The following is a 15,652-nucleotide window of genomic DNA, read 5'->3' as shown; positions in this document are numbered from 1 at the left end:
GCTGCACTTTCTACTATTGTGTTGGTAGAGTTGAAGATTAGAGTCATTAGATTATGATAGATCCATCTTAAAAGAGCAATTCTGGAATTGGTGTCTGATCCTGCATACCAAACTATTAATGGGTTTATCTAGATCTCCTTTTAACTTATTTTCAAGGAAAATGCTTTGGGTCTGATAATGGGCCTCCATTGTCTGTTTTTTTTTTTTTAACTTAATGATTAAGTAAACATTTTTTAATGATGTTGAGAATTTTTTTTTTAATGTTTAAGTAAGCATTTTTTAATGATGTTGAGAATTTTTTTTTATTGTTTAAGAAGATTAAAAAAATGCATGAAAAAAAGAAGTAAAAAAAGAACACTCAAATGGCCTTATTGGTGACTTTTATCGTACTACACTCTCGGTGGGTGTAGCAGTGTTCTATTTAAAACAAATTGCATACCACTATATTCAAACTTAGGTTAGAGGTTTAAAACTTTAATCTCTCTTCTTTTTTTCTTTTTAAGAAAAAACTATTTGTATTATCTCATAACTGGATCATTACAATGTTTATCCTGTAAAACAAAGGAATTAATGCCTGCAGGCCCCCCTTCCATCCAGATTACCTCATTTTTTACATATAATCCCATTTTAGCTAAGGTATGAGCTACTCTGTTATTCTTTCTATTTATATATTGTATTGACCAATGCCTTCTATTGAGTAAAATCAGTTGTATATCTTCCATTATTTGTCCATGCCATTCCCAGCAGCAACTTTCGCTATTAACAGCCAGTATAATTTCCAGTGCATCACCTTCAAATGTAACATTTGTCCAATTTACATCAGCACATAGTTGAAGAGTCCTCCATAGCACTTGTGCCTCAGCTGCAGCTGGAGTACAAATACCTGCAACAAAATTACAAAGTGTAACAACAACTCCCTATTCTCATCCCTCACCACAATCCCCACTCCCATTCTTTTCATCTTAGAACTTAGGCTAGCATCCCAATCACCTTAACAAAGCTAGTCCCTTTCCTCCATATCCCTAATTCCCTTGGAATACTACCTCCCTGGTTTCTTTTCCTTTCTCATCTTTAGCTTCTGCAAACAGAGAAAGACAATCTTGAACTTGTTGAAACAACATAAAAGGTCCTCTCAAGTAATCTCTCTTCTTTTAATTTTACATAAAACAATGCGAGAAAATAAAAAAATTAAAAAAAAAAAAAAAAAGAATAGACCCTTTCAAGTAAATTGGCCATTGTACCTAAAAATTTATATTTTTCTAAAATTCTTGATTGGACCCAAGGTCATTTATAGCTTAATAAAGTTCTCGGGCAATCTTAAATGCTCAATATTCCTGAACATTTATCAGACTCATCTTTTATACATGTGTGTGTGTGTGAATCTCTCTTATTCTAGTCCTAAGGATCACTCAAGAATTTTAAGAGATTTATATCTATTGTCCTAAATGACTGGATTTTAAGAACAAATTGTTAGTTAAAACTTGCAAGGTGCACCCCAAACATGACATGCATGTTAGCACTGCAAACCAAGGTTTACCCATGGGCTCTCTCGGTAGATAAGGTAGATATTGATTCCAAAACATCTGATATCAGGCATGCCCGGCCCCAAGTACATGTCCTTTTTCGGACCATAATTCTAAGAATTTTGACAAGAATAGGTAGATAAATTACCCACAATAGCATGATTCTCAGAATATTTTCCAAAGTCAACGCCATGTTCACCCCACCTGTGATTGAATCGTTAAAATATGGTGACACTTATTTTTCTATCACTTTGAACTCTAAAGCAAATTTGGAAGGGCTAGGAGGGTCTTTACTCCAAATGGGCTTTCAAAGTCAGGCTATGTTGGATTGGGCTAATTAGAAAATTGAACCATTGAATCTCACATTAGACATTTGAATTGAGTAAAAAAAGCCCTAATTCACTAAGCCTATTCATCTTCATCTTGTTACTCAAAGTTCAAATTAGATAATAACAAATTATACTGAGTTTTTTCCTCAACAAAGAAATTGTAAATTGGTTATAAGGTAGTGTTTGGTGTCCTTGGTCTCCACGTAATGATAGTAAAATCTTGTATATTTAAAATTGTGAAACCTCTTGGATAATGCTGTAAAATCAATTTGATTCGGTTCGATTTTAAATTTGTTGAGGTCAAATCGGATTAAATGATTTTGTTATAGTCAAAACCAAAGTCAGGCTATCAATGACAAACTGATACGAAGTTGATGATAGGAAAAATAATCATGAATCCCATCTCCTTAATATCACATTCATAGATATTTCTAGTTATGATATCATGTCTTCCATATCATCTAATAGTAACAAAACATCCTTGACAATGTCTAAAATTACTAGCAAATAAAGTATTATAAAAAAAAAAAATTATATTGGTCTAAGGTATATACAAGAGTTATTTTATTTTATTTTTAATTTTTGTTTCACTTTTATCTTAACTTTAAACTTTAAAGTTTATTTTGTCAAATGAATAAGGGAAGTAGATGACGTATTATAAGGGAGGGGAGGAGTCGTAGATTGGAATGCACGGCCGAATATTGGTCCCATTAATTCATCCTCTGACCAAACCAAACCAAACGCATAATAATGGTTTTGACTTTGGGAGATGCTCCCTCCTTCTCGTTATTCCAACTTCCACGCCCCAACTATAAGCATTAATGAAAGTAGTCAAGTCAAGGCGACAATTTCAAACAAATCCAACTCTCTCCCTCCCCATTCTTCGATCTACGCCTTCTAGACTGCAATGACCTTTCATGGAGTCATTGTTCAACCACTCAATAATCTTCCCATACTGCCTCTTTAGGTAATATATAGCCCTCCTCCACTATATGGGTTTCTTTATCTCTGTGCGCCCGAGTATGCGTCGGTTTGATATATTTCGAAACAGTGACGCATTGGTAATCCCAAGTGAGAAAAAGAGTAAGAGGAATGTGGGATTGTTTTCAGCAGCCTGCTTCTGGATCTTCTTATCAGGAGTTCCTCAAGGTTCTCGAGGCTGATATTCAGCGCGCTAATGTGCTGTGAGCTCTATATCTCTCTCTCGATGTTTTATTTTAATCAGCTGTTTAAGTTTAATGATGAAATTGTGGTTTTTTGACGTGCGAATGTAATTGTGTTTCTGCAAAATTTAGTAATGGGCTTCTGGTAGCAATGTGCCTTTCAACCGAATTGATTGTGGTTCTTGATGGGAATTTTTTTGTTTGCCTCCTTTTTGTATTTCAGTCTTAGTTTGCATGTTTAAGAATTAACCAAGTCGGTTTTACTTTTAATGGCAGTAATTGGAAATGCCTTTTAGAAAGACTACAACTCGGACTGATTATTTAACGTGAAACTATTGGATTGGCTGTGATTTTATTATTGGTTTAGGTGGCTTGAATTGAGTGGTGTGTGGTACTTAAAAATTCTCTCTTATCTTGCTATGTTTTGGAGTAGACATTTTAGGGAGATGTTGTCAAGCTTGATGAAGTTTAAATCAATTTGAAGTTGTGATGACAAAGTTGAAAGACTTTAAGGGTGTAGATTTGTTGAATGCTGACTCAAATTCATATTTGGATGAGAATCCTACTCGAGTATCCATAAAGGAATGGATTTCAACACTCGAATAATTGGATATACCTTGCAAGCATTAAAGACAAACAATTTGACATTCCGTGCCCTATTAGGAGTTTGGATTCTATGAGTAAGTATTTAGAGACTTGGTAGCTTTAGTTCATGCCCTAAGTGGCTTCAGCCCAAGATGGTGACTCTCACTATTCTAGCCTCACCAAAAGCATTACAGTGAAGATTCTCTTTTGTGAGAATGTGAGGCACTGGGTTCTGAGTGATTTCAACCAGTTGTTTATACTCCAACCTTTTTTATTGAATTTGATCATGATCATTTCTATTACTGGTTGTAATCTTTCAAAGAGAACCATCTTGAGTCTTGGTGGTTTGGAGGATTGTATTATTTCTTTGAATACTTCATTGTGGTCCTTAAGAAATTAAGACTGTACTGCTGAAAGTTGGAACAAATTTTTTGTTTGGATTCATCTACTAATTGACCCTAGTATGGAAGGAATATGAATTGAAAACTTGAGTCTTAGCCTCGTTTGTTTTCGCAGATTAGATGAGTTGAGATAAAAGTTGAAAATTGAATAAAATATTATTAGAATATATTTTTTTTAATATTATGTTTGTTTTAGGATTAGAAAAAGTTGAATTGTTTATTTTATTTGGTGTGGGAATTTGGAAAAGTTGTAATGATTAGATGAAATAAAATGAGATGAGAATGGTTGTGAAAACAAATGAGACTCCTCATGCCCAACAATGAATAAAAATTTGAAGTCTAAGTAAAACAATCCGGGGTTTGCATGAAATATGAAATGTCAGTTATGATTGTCTGTTAGACCACACCCACGTCAAATTTAAGTTTATACCATAAATTTATAGATGCATGGTTTGCCTTCATCAGGATAAAGTTATCTTAGTTTATTACAACTGAGGCTCTGAGCTAGGGAGGACTAGCAGGGTCATCCAATTGGTGGACCAAGATATATATATATATATATATAAATAAATAAGAGGATATTTTTTATCAGTCTGAATTAAAATGTATGCAGGGCTGCTTCAGTCCCAAGACGCAAGGGTGGCGATTGTTTTCATCTGAAATTGGCTTACGATCACTTGGCGCCCATTTTTCTGTTTCTGCTTCAATGGATTGATTGCTCATATAAATGTATACTTTCAAGTTATTTAAACCTTTGTCACATAGTTGTATATAAGGTTAGTTTCTACTTGTGTACTTATGAGATACAATGCAAGTCTGAATATGAGATGGTTCCCATTTTTTTGAAGTTTGGTATGTTTGTTAATTGCTTTCTTATTTAGGTGTGCACAGATGGGAAGCCAGATCTCTCTTCATTTGGAAGGAAAGCTACAATTGGAGAATTCTATTGTATGTAAACAATGTTAAAATTCATCGAAAGGATATAATTAGACCATGAGTATAACTAGCTTACTATGATTATAATTTGCTTCACCGAAAGGGTTTTTCAAAAGGGAAATACTCTACCTACAAATGAATTACAAAAAAGTAATCCTACAAATTGATATAACATGATGTGGTTTGTCAAATTGTAAAGTTATTTTTAATATAAAGTAGATCTAACGGATTACATGAAGCCACGTCAGTTTGTGGGATTACTTTTGTGTAACTTTTTGTGGTTGTAGCAGTACTCTTTTAAAATTTTAAAAAATAGAAATATTTGAGTAAAATGATATAATATTCATGTGTTGTGCTGATTCTTCACTTACTGATTATACTCGTTACTGCAGCTGTTATATTACCATCTCTCCAACGTCTGCACAATGACTCATTAGACTTGAAAACTCCTGGAGGTGAATTTCATGGCTTGGGGATGGCAGTCAGAAAGAAATCAGAGGATAGGTGGAAGAAGCTCTCAGATGTAGATTTGGAGCGAGAAGATGAGTGTGGGATCTGTTTGGAGCCATGCACCAAAATAGTTTTGCCAAATTGCTGTCATGCCATGTGCATCAATTGCTACCATGACTGGTATTCCCCCATCTCATTTTCCTCCTTTGCTTGCCATTATTCTGTCAATTTGTAATGATGGTGAGTAGCTGTGATTCTTAAGTTACAGTCTTCGTTTGCTTTTGTATGTCAAAGGAACACAAGGTCAGAATCTTGCCCATTTTGCCGAGGAGCTTTAAAGAGAGTGAATTCGGGAGACTTATGGGTTCTGACATGCAGTAATGATGTAGTAGACACTCACACCGTATTGAAGGAGGATATACTACGGTTCTATCTCTTCATAAACAGCCTGCCTATGGATATCCCAGATGCTCTGTTTTTAATGTATTACGAGTTTTTATTTTAATTTAACAGACAAGAATGATGTACAGAGAGAGGGAGAAGGTCGCATGCATGGCTAAAGCAATGTTTGCGCTCTGAGAAATACAAATCATTGATAAATGTGGAAAATAACAGACATTTTATTTTTATCATTCGATGTTATTTCGTGTTAAGTAAGGGATGATGAAACGATGAAGAATAAATATATAGCATATCTCTTCCTTTAAATGATGTTTAGTTCGAAGGTGATGGTTATGCCAATGCATCTCTGATAAGCTCAATGACGATGGGAACCTTGCTATTTACTGTTCAGTATAGCAAAAGTGATAATTTAGCTACTACTTAATTAGGAGTCCAAGATATATTTTTCCCTGGGCATGATAAATGCAACCAAATGTCCTGATCATGTTGCAAAAGCTGCATTACTCTAGAGTTGCTACGGTTCACTGAAAAAAAAAAAAACAAGAAAAAAAGAAGAGCAAATTAAGGACTCGTTGCATTATACTGAAACATGACAGAAATCTAGCATCCCTCATCAATAATCATCATCGTTTCTTATTTAATTTCTTATTTTCTGTAGAAAGGACCTTTTTCTTTGATTTTTGGAAGCATATTTAATTTCTTATTTAAATTGTCCCTCAGGCTGAAGTATCTAAAAGAAAGCAAGTCAATTTTAATCTAAAATGAAGCATGTGCCACAACTATAATTATAATGGTTTCCCCAGAGGGCTAGATTGGATACACAAAACCAAACCATCTCATCTCATCTCATATAATCATTACAACTTTCTCAAACTCTCACACAAGATATAATAAACAATTCAACCTTTTTAAATCTTAAAACAAAAATAATATTATAACAATATTTTATTCAACTTTTTAATAAAACATCTCATCTCATCTCATCTGAACTGCATAACCAAATGAGTCTACCATATGAAACCAGCCAACTTGTTACCTAATTACCTCTTCCAAAGGTTAGCAACAGTTAATGCAAGCCAAAGCATAAAGCATATGAGTGTAAAATTCACAGAACACAATTTCTATCTTTCTCATTAGCTAGATCAACAAGTCCCACCAGTTTCTTCATGACTATAACGTAAAGTAGCAATTACTTGTCATCGCTAACACAACATTTTAGTAGCAAGAATGCTCCTATTGTCTTGCCTAGAGAGGTAGCCTATAGATAACATTTTAGCTTTAAACTGCCTTCCGTTCTCTGATGACCTCTTCACCCACTGATTTCACATCGCTGTCAGGTTCCATTTTTTTCTGGTGCTCCTGTTCTGCTGCATTCTTTAAATTCTATATCCAGCAGTCCACATCCTGCAACCTATGGTTGGGGTAGTGTTCCTTCACTTGAACAGTGTATGCACACTAAGATTTTTGCATATCCCATGCAGAACCAGTGAATGAGCCCCAGTGTGCCAATCATTTTCCTTAAATAATTCCACCTCGTTTAATTGTCTTTCTTAAGCATTCAATACTCCTTTCGTACCACTAATTGAATCTAGTGAATTTTGAGGCATGGAAGCTCACAGAAAACGGTTTTGCTACTGACCGTTGGCGTATAACATCAGCAGAAGCAGTTTTGCTTGCAGAGCTCCTTATGAGAACTCCCATTTCTTATGCCAAAACCATCACCAGCAGTCACATGCTCCTTTAATTGATGTAAAGGAATATCGAGGAAGAGAGTTTTCCTGCTAAACGTACCACTGGGTATAAAGAATGTTTCTTCGAGACCAGATTACTTCTCTGCCCAAGTTCAGACCAGCTATCACTTAATGCCTCAGTATCTACATTTGAGGAACTCCTTAAAATTATCTACACCTGAGGCAACTTAAACTAGCCAAACTGGTGTGTTTCCAAACCACATTTAAGATAGCCAAGGAGACTCTTAATCTCACCAATCTTTAAACAGTATTGCTGATTCAATGGGCATGATATGATATGCATGAACATGCTCTACTTCAAATCATTTCAAGTATTATAAAGCCCCTCAACACAATTCCACAGAAGTGCATCCTATAAATAAATGACCAGAACTACCAATAATCCCCACAAGAGCAAAGACCATCCCTGAAGTGATGAAAACGGCTGGAATCTCTTACAACGATCTCCCGCCCAACAATCTTAGCTATGAGCTTAATGGCAGAATGGCAGTCACCACACACGCGAAGATTCTTCATTACTATTATTGTACTCCCCTCTACAGTACTAATCAACCCAAATCCAATGGCTAGCCTTTCGCTATGGTAAGACAGCATCTCTTCCTTTTGTTCAACCTCAACATCATGCAAAGCAAACTGTTGATCGGGAACATAACCAAATTCCTTCATCTTTCCTCCCAACCAGTCAAGCTTTTCATATATTTTTTGGCTGAGTGGGTGGGACGTTTCTCCAGAAAGAAATTTATGCCTCAGTCCCCTAAGAATAACCCAACTGGATCCTGGTTCTTTTATGATCCCACTATGTTTCATCTTCCCCCGTATCCTGGAGACATCACCCCATCTATTTGCAGATGCATATAAATTAGATAATAACACATATGCAGCACTACAATTTGGTTCTAAATCAAAAAGGCATTTTGCAGCTCTTTCAGCCGCATTCAAGTTAGAATGCATCCTACAAGCACTAAGCAAAGCTAGCCATACCATGGAATTTGCCTTCATAGGCATGCGTCTTATTAACTCCTCTGCTTCTTCCAACTCACCACATCGACCTAGGACATCAACCATACATGCATAGTGTTCAAGCTTCATCTCAATATGTTTACCTTCACTGAAATATTTGAAAACACATCTCCCTTTCTGTAACATCCTGGAATGGCTACATGCAGAAAGCAAACCTGTGAATGTGATTTCATCCGGGTCCACCCCCATACGTATCATTTGGCTAAAGAGAGTCAGAGCCCAGAAGCCACACCCATGCTGTGCACAACCAACAATAATTGAGTTCCATGAGACAATATTCTTGTTACGAATTCTTTTGAATACAGCTAAGCCATCAATTATATTTCCACATTTAGTATACATGACAATGTTAGAATTACCCACGAAGACTTCAGTCTCTAAACCTAGCTTAATAGCTACTGCATGGACCTCTTTGCCCCTATCAAGAGCCTCTAATCCACAACATGAATTCAAAGCACTGGTGAAAGAAGATTGATTAGGAAGGACACCCATCTTTATCATGTCCCCAAAAACTGTCAATGCATCCTGATACTTACCATTTGAACCATATCCGGTTACAAGAGCTGTCCATACAACTACATTTTTATGCATTACCTCATCGAAAGCCTTACCAGCATTCTCTGTTTGCTTGCAATTTGCATAAAATGTTATAAGTGAAGCAGATATAAATTCATCAAAGCAGTACCCTAACTTAATATTCTGTCCATGAATCTGAACACCTAGATGGAGAGCTGGTATATTTGCACAAGCTGTTAACACACAAACCAACGTGGTCACAGTGGGCTCAACACCAGAATCTACCATCTGCCTAAAAAGACACAAAGCTTCAATGCCCTTCCCATTCTGATCAAGCCCACTAATCATCGAAGTCCATGATATCACATTACGAAAAGGCATCTTGTCAAACAATCTCATAGCATCGTCAACTCTACCACTACCACAATACCCATAAAGCATTGAATTCCACGCTGCCACATCCCTCACCGGCATCTCCCAAAAAAAGCGCTCAGCCATCTCAACTCTCCCGAACTGAAAGAACCCATTCACCATCGTGGTCCAAGAAACAACATTCCTTTCAGGCATTTCACCAAAAAGCTTCACGGCCATACTCAAGTCCCCACAATCCAAACACCCTTTAACAATCGAATTCCAACAAACAACGTCTGTATCCGGGATTTCGTAAAACAGCTCCAAGGCATCGCGGAGTCTATCATTTCTGGCATAACCGTTGATCATCATGGTGCATAGAGTCGCATCGAGAACGGGGATGTTATCGAGGAGCGCTCGAGCTGCGTCTAATCTGTGGTTCTTTAGGTGACCAGACAGCAATGATTTGTGAGAGGGAGTGCTTGATTTGGCGTAATCGACCATGCCCAGGAAGCATCCGGAGAAATTAGAGCGTGAAAGAGAGGACGAAAAGGAAGCGAGCGGAATTATAAAATTACGAAAAGTGGTGCGAAATATTAGCATCGTCTTCGCTTGTGTAACGGTCAGATCCGGCAGATCATTGTAATAAAGCGGCGGGAAGTGTTATCTCCAAAGTCCAGACTCGAAACGCAAAGTAAAAAATTTAAGTAATTAATTAAACTCTGGCCAGTTATAAATAATAATATTTTATAAGTTTTATTAATATAAATTTAATTTTTTTAAAATTGATGAGTTTAAGTTTTTAATTTAAAACATAAGAAATAGTGAAAAAAAAAAAAGCCTAAACCAATAAATGAGACTCCAAAATTATCAAATTTAAATTTTAAATAGGTTAAGAAAAAAGTCTAAATTTGACTCTGATATGATAGTTGGAATCAAAGTCAAAGTCGGATTAAAAGCTATGCAAGTCGGAGTTGAAATGAATTTAACTTTTTAAATTAAAATGTATGAAATAGATTGATATGAATATAAGTTTTGTTTATAAAAAGTTTAAAAATAATAAATCTTATCAATAATTTAGATAAGTTGAATTTCATTCATTCAAACACAATGTTAGGATATATAATTAGTGATAGAGTTTTATTATATATAAATAAAATTACGTATTAATCTATAGATAAATACTGATTTATTTATATTTAAAATTTAAATTAATAATATTATTAATAAAATTTATTTTTTAATTAATTATATTAAATTAATATACAACTATACTTATAATTAAATTTTTTTCATTATAATGATACCCATCAATCACTGATTGATTAACACGGCGTATTCATAGTCTGATATCACGTGTTAGCCAATCGAGAACTGACATGTGTTATTCCCATTTGCAGCGAGGAAGCCGAGAGTTCTCCAACAAAAGGTGTTAAGTGAAGCAGGTGGAGTACAAAAGCTCCATTAGAATAATTATGTTGTTCGGAGGGAGATGGGGTAAAACAAAAAAGATAAAAAAAAACAATGAACATAGGTTCGAGCCCATATTCTTAGCTTAGCTAAGAGAGGACCGCATAAAGTGGTTTGAAATGATCTATCAACTAGTCGTGGCATTAAAATTTCAGTAATTCTATACGCAACAATTAGTAAAAAGACACCACTTTTTGTCCCGGCTTTAGAGTTGAAAAAAAATCTGAAAATTTGAATCCGACTTCAATTCCGTTCTGGCTCTGCTAAAAATAATGATGTACTAACCCTAACTCTAATTCCACCTCCGACTCTAATATTATACATATTTTATAAAAATATATGTATTTTTTATATATTAATCATATATGTACTATATAACTATAACTTATATAGTTAGTTAAATTTAATAATATACTAGTATGAGTAAATTATTATAAAATAATATATTTATACTATAATATAAATAGACTAAATTGACTTATAATAATTTAGTACATGTAAATACCATACTATTAACTATTACTATCACGTAACACTAATGTATAATAACAACTAATTATATAATAACAAATGTATAATAATATTTAATAACAATGTATCATGTATAAACACAAATATATAAATTCATAACAACATGTAATACTAATGTATATACATTAATATATAATAACACATAATACTAATCTATAATAACATTAAGCAATTCTCCTTTCGAAACCCTTTCTTTCACTTATAAAAAAAAAAAAAAACTAATGAATTGATTTTCGCGCCTCCTTCCTCTCCTTCCCTCATTTCTCATCCTTTTCTCCCTCTCCTTTCCTTATTTCTTAATTTATTTTTCTTTTTTTAAGGATGAAAAAGTCAGATTTACAGTTTTTTGACAACTCTCGAAAGACACGAGAAGCATAAGAAGACTCTCTTGCCGTAAATAGTTTGGAGGATAGTGGTTGTTTTGCAGATTTCACCGCGAGTGGTCCTTACGCACCTCTCACAACTGCTTGTGGTCCTCACACGCCACCCTTTTCTGGCCACATGCATCAGATCACCCGAAACGCCACAATCAAATCTTTCAAACCTGACTTTCGTGGCTGAAAAGAGACAAACTTATTGCCTTTACGCGCTATCAAAGTCTATCGGAGTTGATCCAAACTGTAATCCATCATTTCTCATTCTTGTTTTTCTTATTGTATAGTAAAAATAAAAAAAGAGTTCATCTCTTTGATAATTGTGTTTGTAGAGATTGAGTCTTCCATTTCTATGAAGGGTGAGGTTGAGTCTCTCTTTAGGTAGAGTGCTGTCTTTTGGACGTTTATCTATAAAGAGTATCAGCAGCAGTTTAGTCTAAATCAGTCCAGTAATGTACTGATGGAGCTCCAAATGGTTGATATGTGGATATTCCCGCATAAGATGGTCATGAATTTAAGTTTCTCTTGATAAATAAATGAATGATGATATTTTCCTTAAAAAAACATGAATTTGTACAATGATTTATTTTTTTTCAATTTTGGTTATGTTTTAATAAAATTGAAATTTGAAAAAAATATTTTCTTAAAAAAAAATGAAATTTGAAAGTCCAATCTGATTAGTGAGAGCTCAAAATTGTCAAATTGAAGTTCCAAATGAGCTAAGAAAAAAAGTCTAAATCCGACTCCGACTCCGAGAGTGTCGTAGTCGGAGTTGGATCGAAAGCTATGCAAATTGGAGTCGGAGTAGGAGGTCGAATTCAACCTCCGACAAAGTAGGAGTCGGAGTTGAAGGTAGGCCACTCCGACTCCGATATTGTCAGTGCTCAGCCCTTACCAGCCCTATCTTATGTGGACGAGTAGCCCCACCCGGCTAGACTAACTGAAAAATTGACCAACAAGTCGTTCGGCCACTCAAGATGGAGACGGAGACCTAGAGTGACTGAGAGCGAGACAGAGATGGAGTTCCAAACTACTAACCCAAATTCAACAAAACACTGCACTAATCTAACAATGACAAATCATCCAACAAATATCAAACCAAACGAAAGCAACATATAAATCAACCAGCAAAAATTGAATGAAAATCCAACAAAAAATTGAACAAAAATCAATTTGATACCAAATAATGTTGTTAGGTCACGAGTCTCTAGTTTGCAACCACGTTGTGTGGTCGTGGATACCTAGTTGGTCAGAAAAAGAAGAAGATGGGGTGAGAACTGAGAAGTGGCCAGACAACTACGGTTAGAAACATAAATTAGGGTTTATATATATATATATATATATATAGGTGGCACGGGTGGACAGGTGGATATCGTACTCGATGCCTCGTTTGGTTCAAAAAAAATTTCCTACCATGTTCGCTTGCCCGGTAGACCAGGTGAATTATTTGCCCGCTACCACACGAGCCAGGAGGGATGCACGATGTGTCCAGGATGAACCCCCATTGCCCAAGCCTAACTACAATCGACTATTCTAGTGCATTTTGTATGAGAGTTTTACTTACATTGCCTCCATGATCTAATTAAAAAAAAACAAGAATACAATGGAATATCCATAGACAGAAAACCAGTATTGTCGATGATAATACCAAATGAGGTTCGGCCATTGTAGTTGCACTACGGCCTATGCGTTGACATGAATGCGGTTTGGTTGGGCGCATTTTGAAAATTTGAGGCCAATAAATCCACTGATGCCATGCCACACGTGTAATAGTCTGGATTTCGAAGCAACGACGGCTCGAAGGGCTTATGTTCAGCATGGGCGGTGCATGTACAGATTTGGTAGCCAAAAAAACAATAGATTAGTTATTTTCAAACCCAATAGAGAAAAAAGTGCAAAAAATAAAAAATACTATAGACATTAACTGAAGAACAGGAGAGGAGGGAGGAAGTCCTCACTCCCCTAAACACGAGAGCTTTTGAGTATTTAGAAAGGTGGAGATCGAAAAGGTTATTTTAGAGAGAGAGGGAGCCTTTTGATACAAGATCAAGTTGTTTATAACTTTTGACATAAAGTTTGTCTTTGGATATTAAGTTAAGTTGAGATAAAAATTAAAAATTAAATAAAATATTGTTAGAATATTATTTTTTAATATTATTATTATTTTAAAATTTAAAAAAATTGAATTATTTATTATATTTTGTGTTAAAATTTAAAAAAATTGTAATAATTAGATGAGATGAATTTAAATAAGTTTGGAAACCAAACTAAATCAAACGTTTTATAGGTGTCATTGTATTACCTAATCAATCCAAGAAACTTGGAATCAAAATATTCATTTGCTTCCACTCTTCAATATTCCCCTCCTTTAATTTATGCTGCTATAATAACTCTAATGTTGGGACCATTCCTCTACTCCACAATTATAAAAGGGATTTGTTAACACGTGGTGCCCTTTTGGCTAAAAACCGGAAAACATGACCCTTTGATTTGGAATTGGAAGGACCATAACATCTGTGCATAGTTCTTTTTCATAAATGAGAAATGCTATATGTACAAATCTTGAATGTATAAATTTTGCACAAATTCTTTATAAAAAAGTGGATTTTACTATAGAAAAGTGTGAAAAAGACTCATTTTTTTTTTAGCTCATATTTTTACAAAATACTTGTACAAGGTTTGTACATTTGAGACTTAAACCTAATATTACTCATTGAATAATGCTAATATGTCCTCCATTTTGACCGCTCATATATTTAATTTTCTTTTTACTTACTAATTAAGAAAGTGATTATTAATGTATTGATATCTTTTTTATTTTTTAAAAATATTTAAACATGTTTAAAAAATTCTTGAAATAAAAAAGTAAAAAAAAAAAAATACAATTTACACTAAGGGCACACCAAATATACAAATTGAGAAGATAGAGTAACACTACCTAATACTATTTAAAATATTTATATAAATAATAATAAATATTATAAAGTCTAGTTTATCTGTCTTCTTTCTCCCTTAAGAAATTTCCCACTGCGTCTTGTTGTATTGCAAACATTCTTTTTGGACAAGGTTGGGACAGTTAATGAAGTGAATGTGACCAATCCATCATCATAATGAGTCTACATAATTCCTTTGAATAATATTTGCAAACATTATCAATCCCTATTCCATGGCACAAATAATACAAACAACTAAGTTGGCAAATTCCACGCCACTCAAACTTCCCCTAACCTATCTCATATCCCTTTCCTCTCATTCGAAAATGAATAATGTTACATACAGTATAGATTACGTAGATATCGCATAATTATTTTAAAAAAGAATAAGGTTTATTATTAATTAATTAATTAATTTTTTTATGTGAATTTCTTATTTACTTACTTTTTTCAAATAAATTTCGTAGCATTTACACACTTTATGATTACAAATATCATTTTTCTATTAAAAAAAAAGAAGAAAGAAATGGTTATTGTCTTATATTTTTGCAATTCGATATTTCAATTTTTAATTGAGAAAAATTGAAACCTAATTTCAAAAAACTTGTAATCAAGTACTCCTGTCAAATTCTAGATAAAAACTTAATAGGAGAATTATCATGTATTAGCCTTGGATTGGCTGAATTAGATATTGATGTCACATTTCATACAATCAAAAATTGACACATTACCTCTTGTTAGTTTTTTAACAAGTGATTACCAGAACTACTTATAATCATAATTTTCTTGAATTTTATGTAAGAATTTTACAAAGAAGGCCTTTAGTTAAACGTAAAAATCTAAATAATGTTGTTAAATGAAAAATATTTAAGATGCGATGGTGAAAAACTGCAGTTCTGACATTTGTTCAGCAGACC

At 34.2% G+C, this 15,652-nt stretch overlaps 2 protein-coding genes across 2 annotated transcripts; one reads left to right on the top strand and one right to left on the bottom strand.

The window, feature by feature from the left end:
* The first annotated feature begins 2,546 nt into the window (after window positions 1–2,546).
* On the top strand, window positions 2,547–6,095 carry LOC122278749 (E3 ubiquitin-protein ligase AIRP2-like). Its single transcript, XM_043088940.1, has 5 exons — window positions 2,547–3,036; window positions 4,615–4,777; window positions 4,883–4,949; window positions 5,330–5,567; window positions 5,682–6,095. Exons 1-5 carry the CDS (start codon window positions 2,945–2,947, stop codon window positions 5,890–5,892), a joined length of 771 nt encoding a protein of 256 aa, XP_042944874.1. The 5' UTR covers window positions 2,547–2,944; the 3' UTR covers window positions 5,893–6,095.
* A 798-nt stretch (window positions 6,096–6,893) lies between these two features.
* On the bottom strand, window positions 6,894–10,101 carry LOC122278318 (pentatricopeptide repeat-containing protein At5g46460, mitochondrial). The gene has a single exon (XM_043088507.1). The coding sequence runs from the start codon at window positions 10,028–10,030 to the stop codon at window positions 7,913–7,915; it is 2,118 nt and encodes a 705-aa protein (XP_042944441.1). The 5' UTR covers window positions 10,031–10,101; the 3' UTR covers window positions 6,894–7,912.
* Between the last annotated feature and the right edge of the window lie 5,551 nt (window positions 10,102–15,652).

The sequence above is a fragment of the Carya illinoinensis genome, chromosome 10 (assembly GCF_018687715.1).
Source record: "Carya illinoinensis cultivar Pawnee chromosome 10, C.illinoinensisPawnee_v1, whole genome shotgun sequence".
Lineage (NCBI taxonomy): Eukaryota > Viridiplantae > Streptophyta > Magnoliopsida > Fagales > Juglandaceae > Carya > Carya illinoinensis.
The sequence above is the reverse complement of the archived record's forward strand: the minus strand, read 5'-3'. Positions and strand labels throughout refer to the sequence as shown.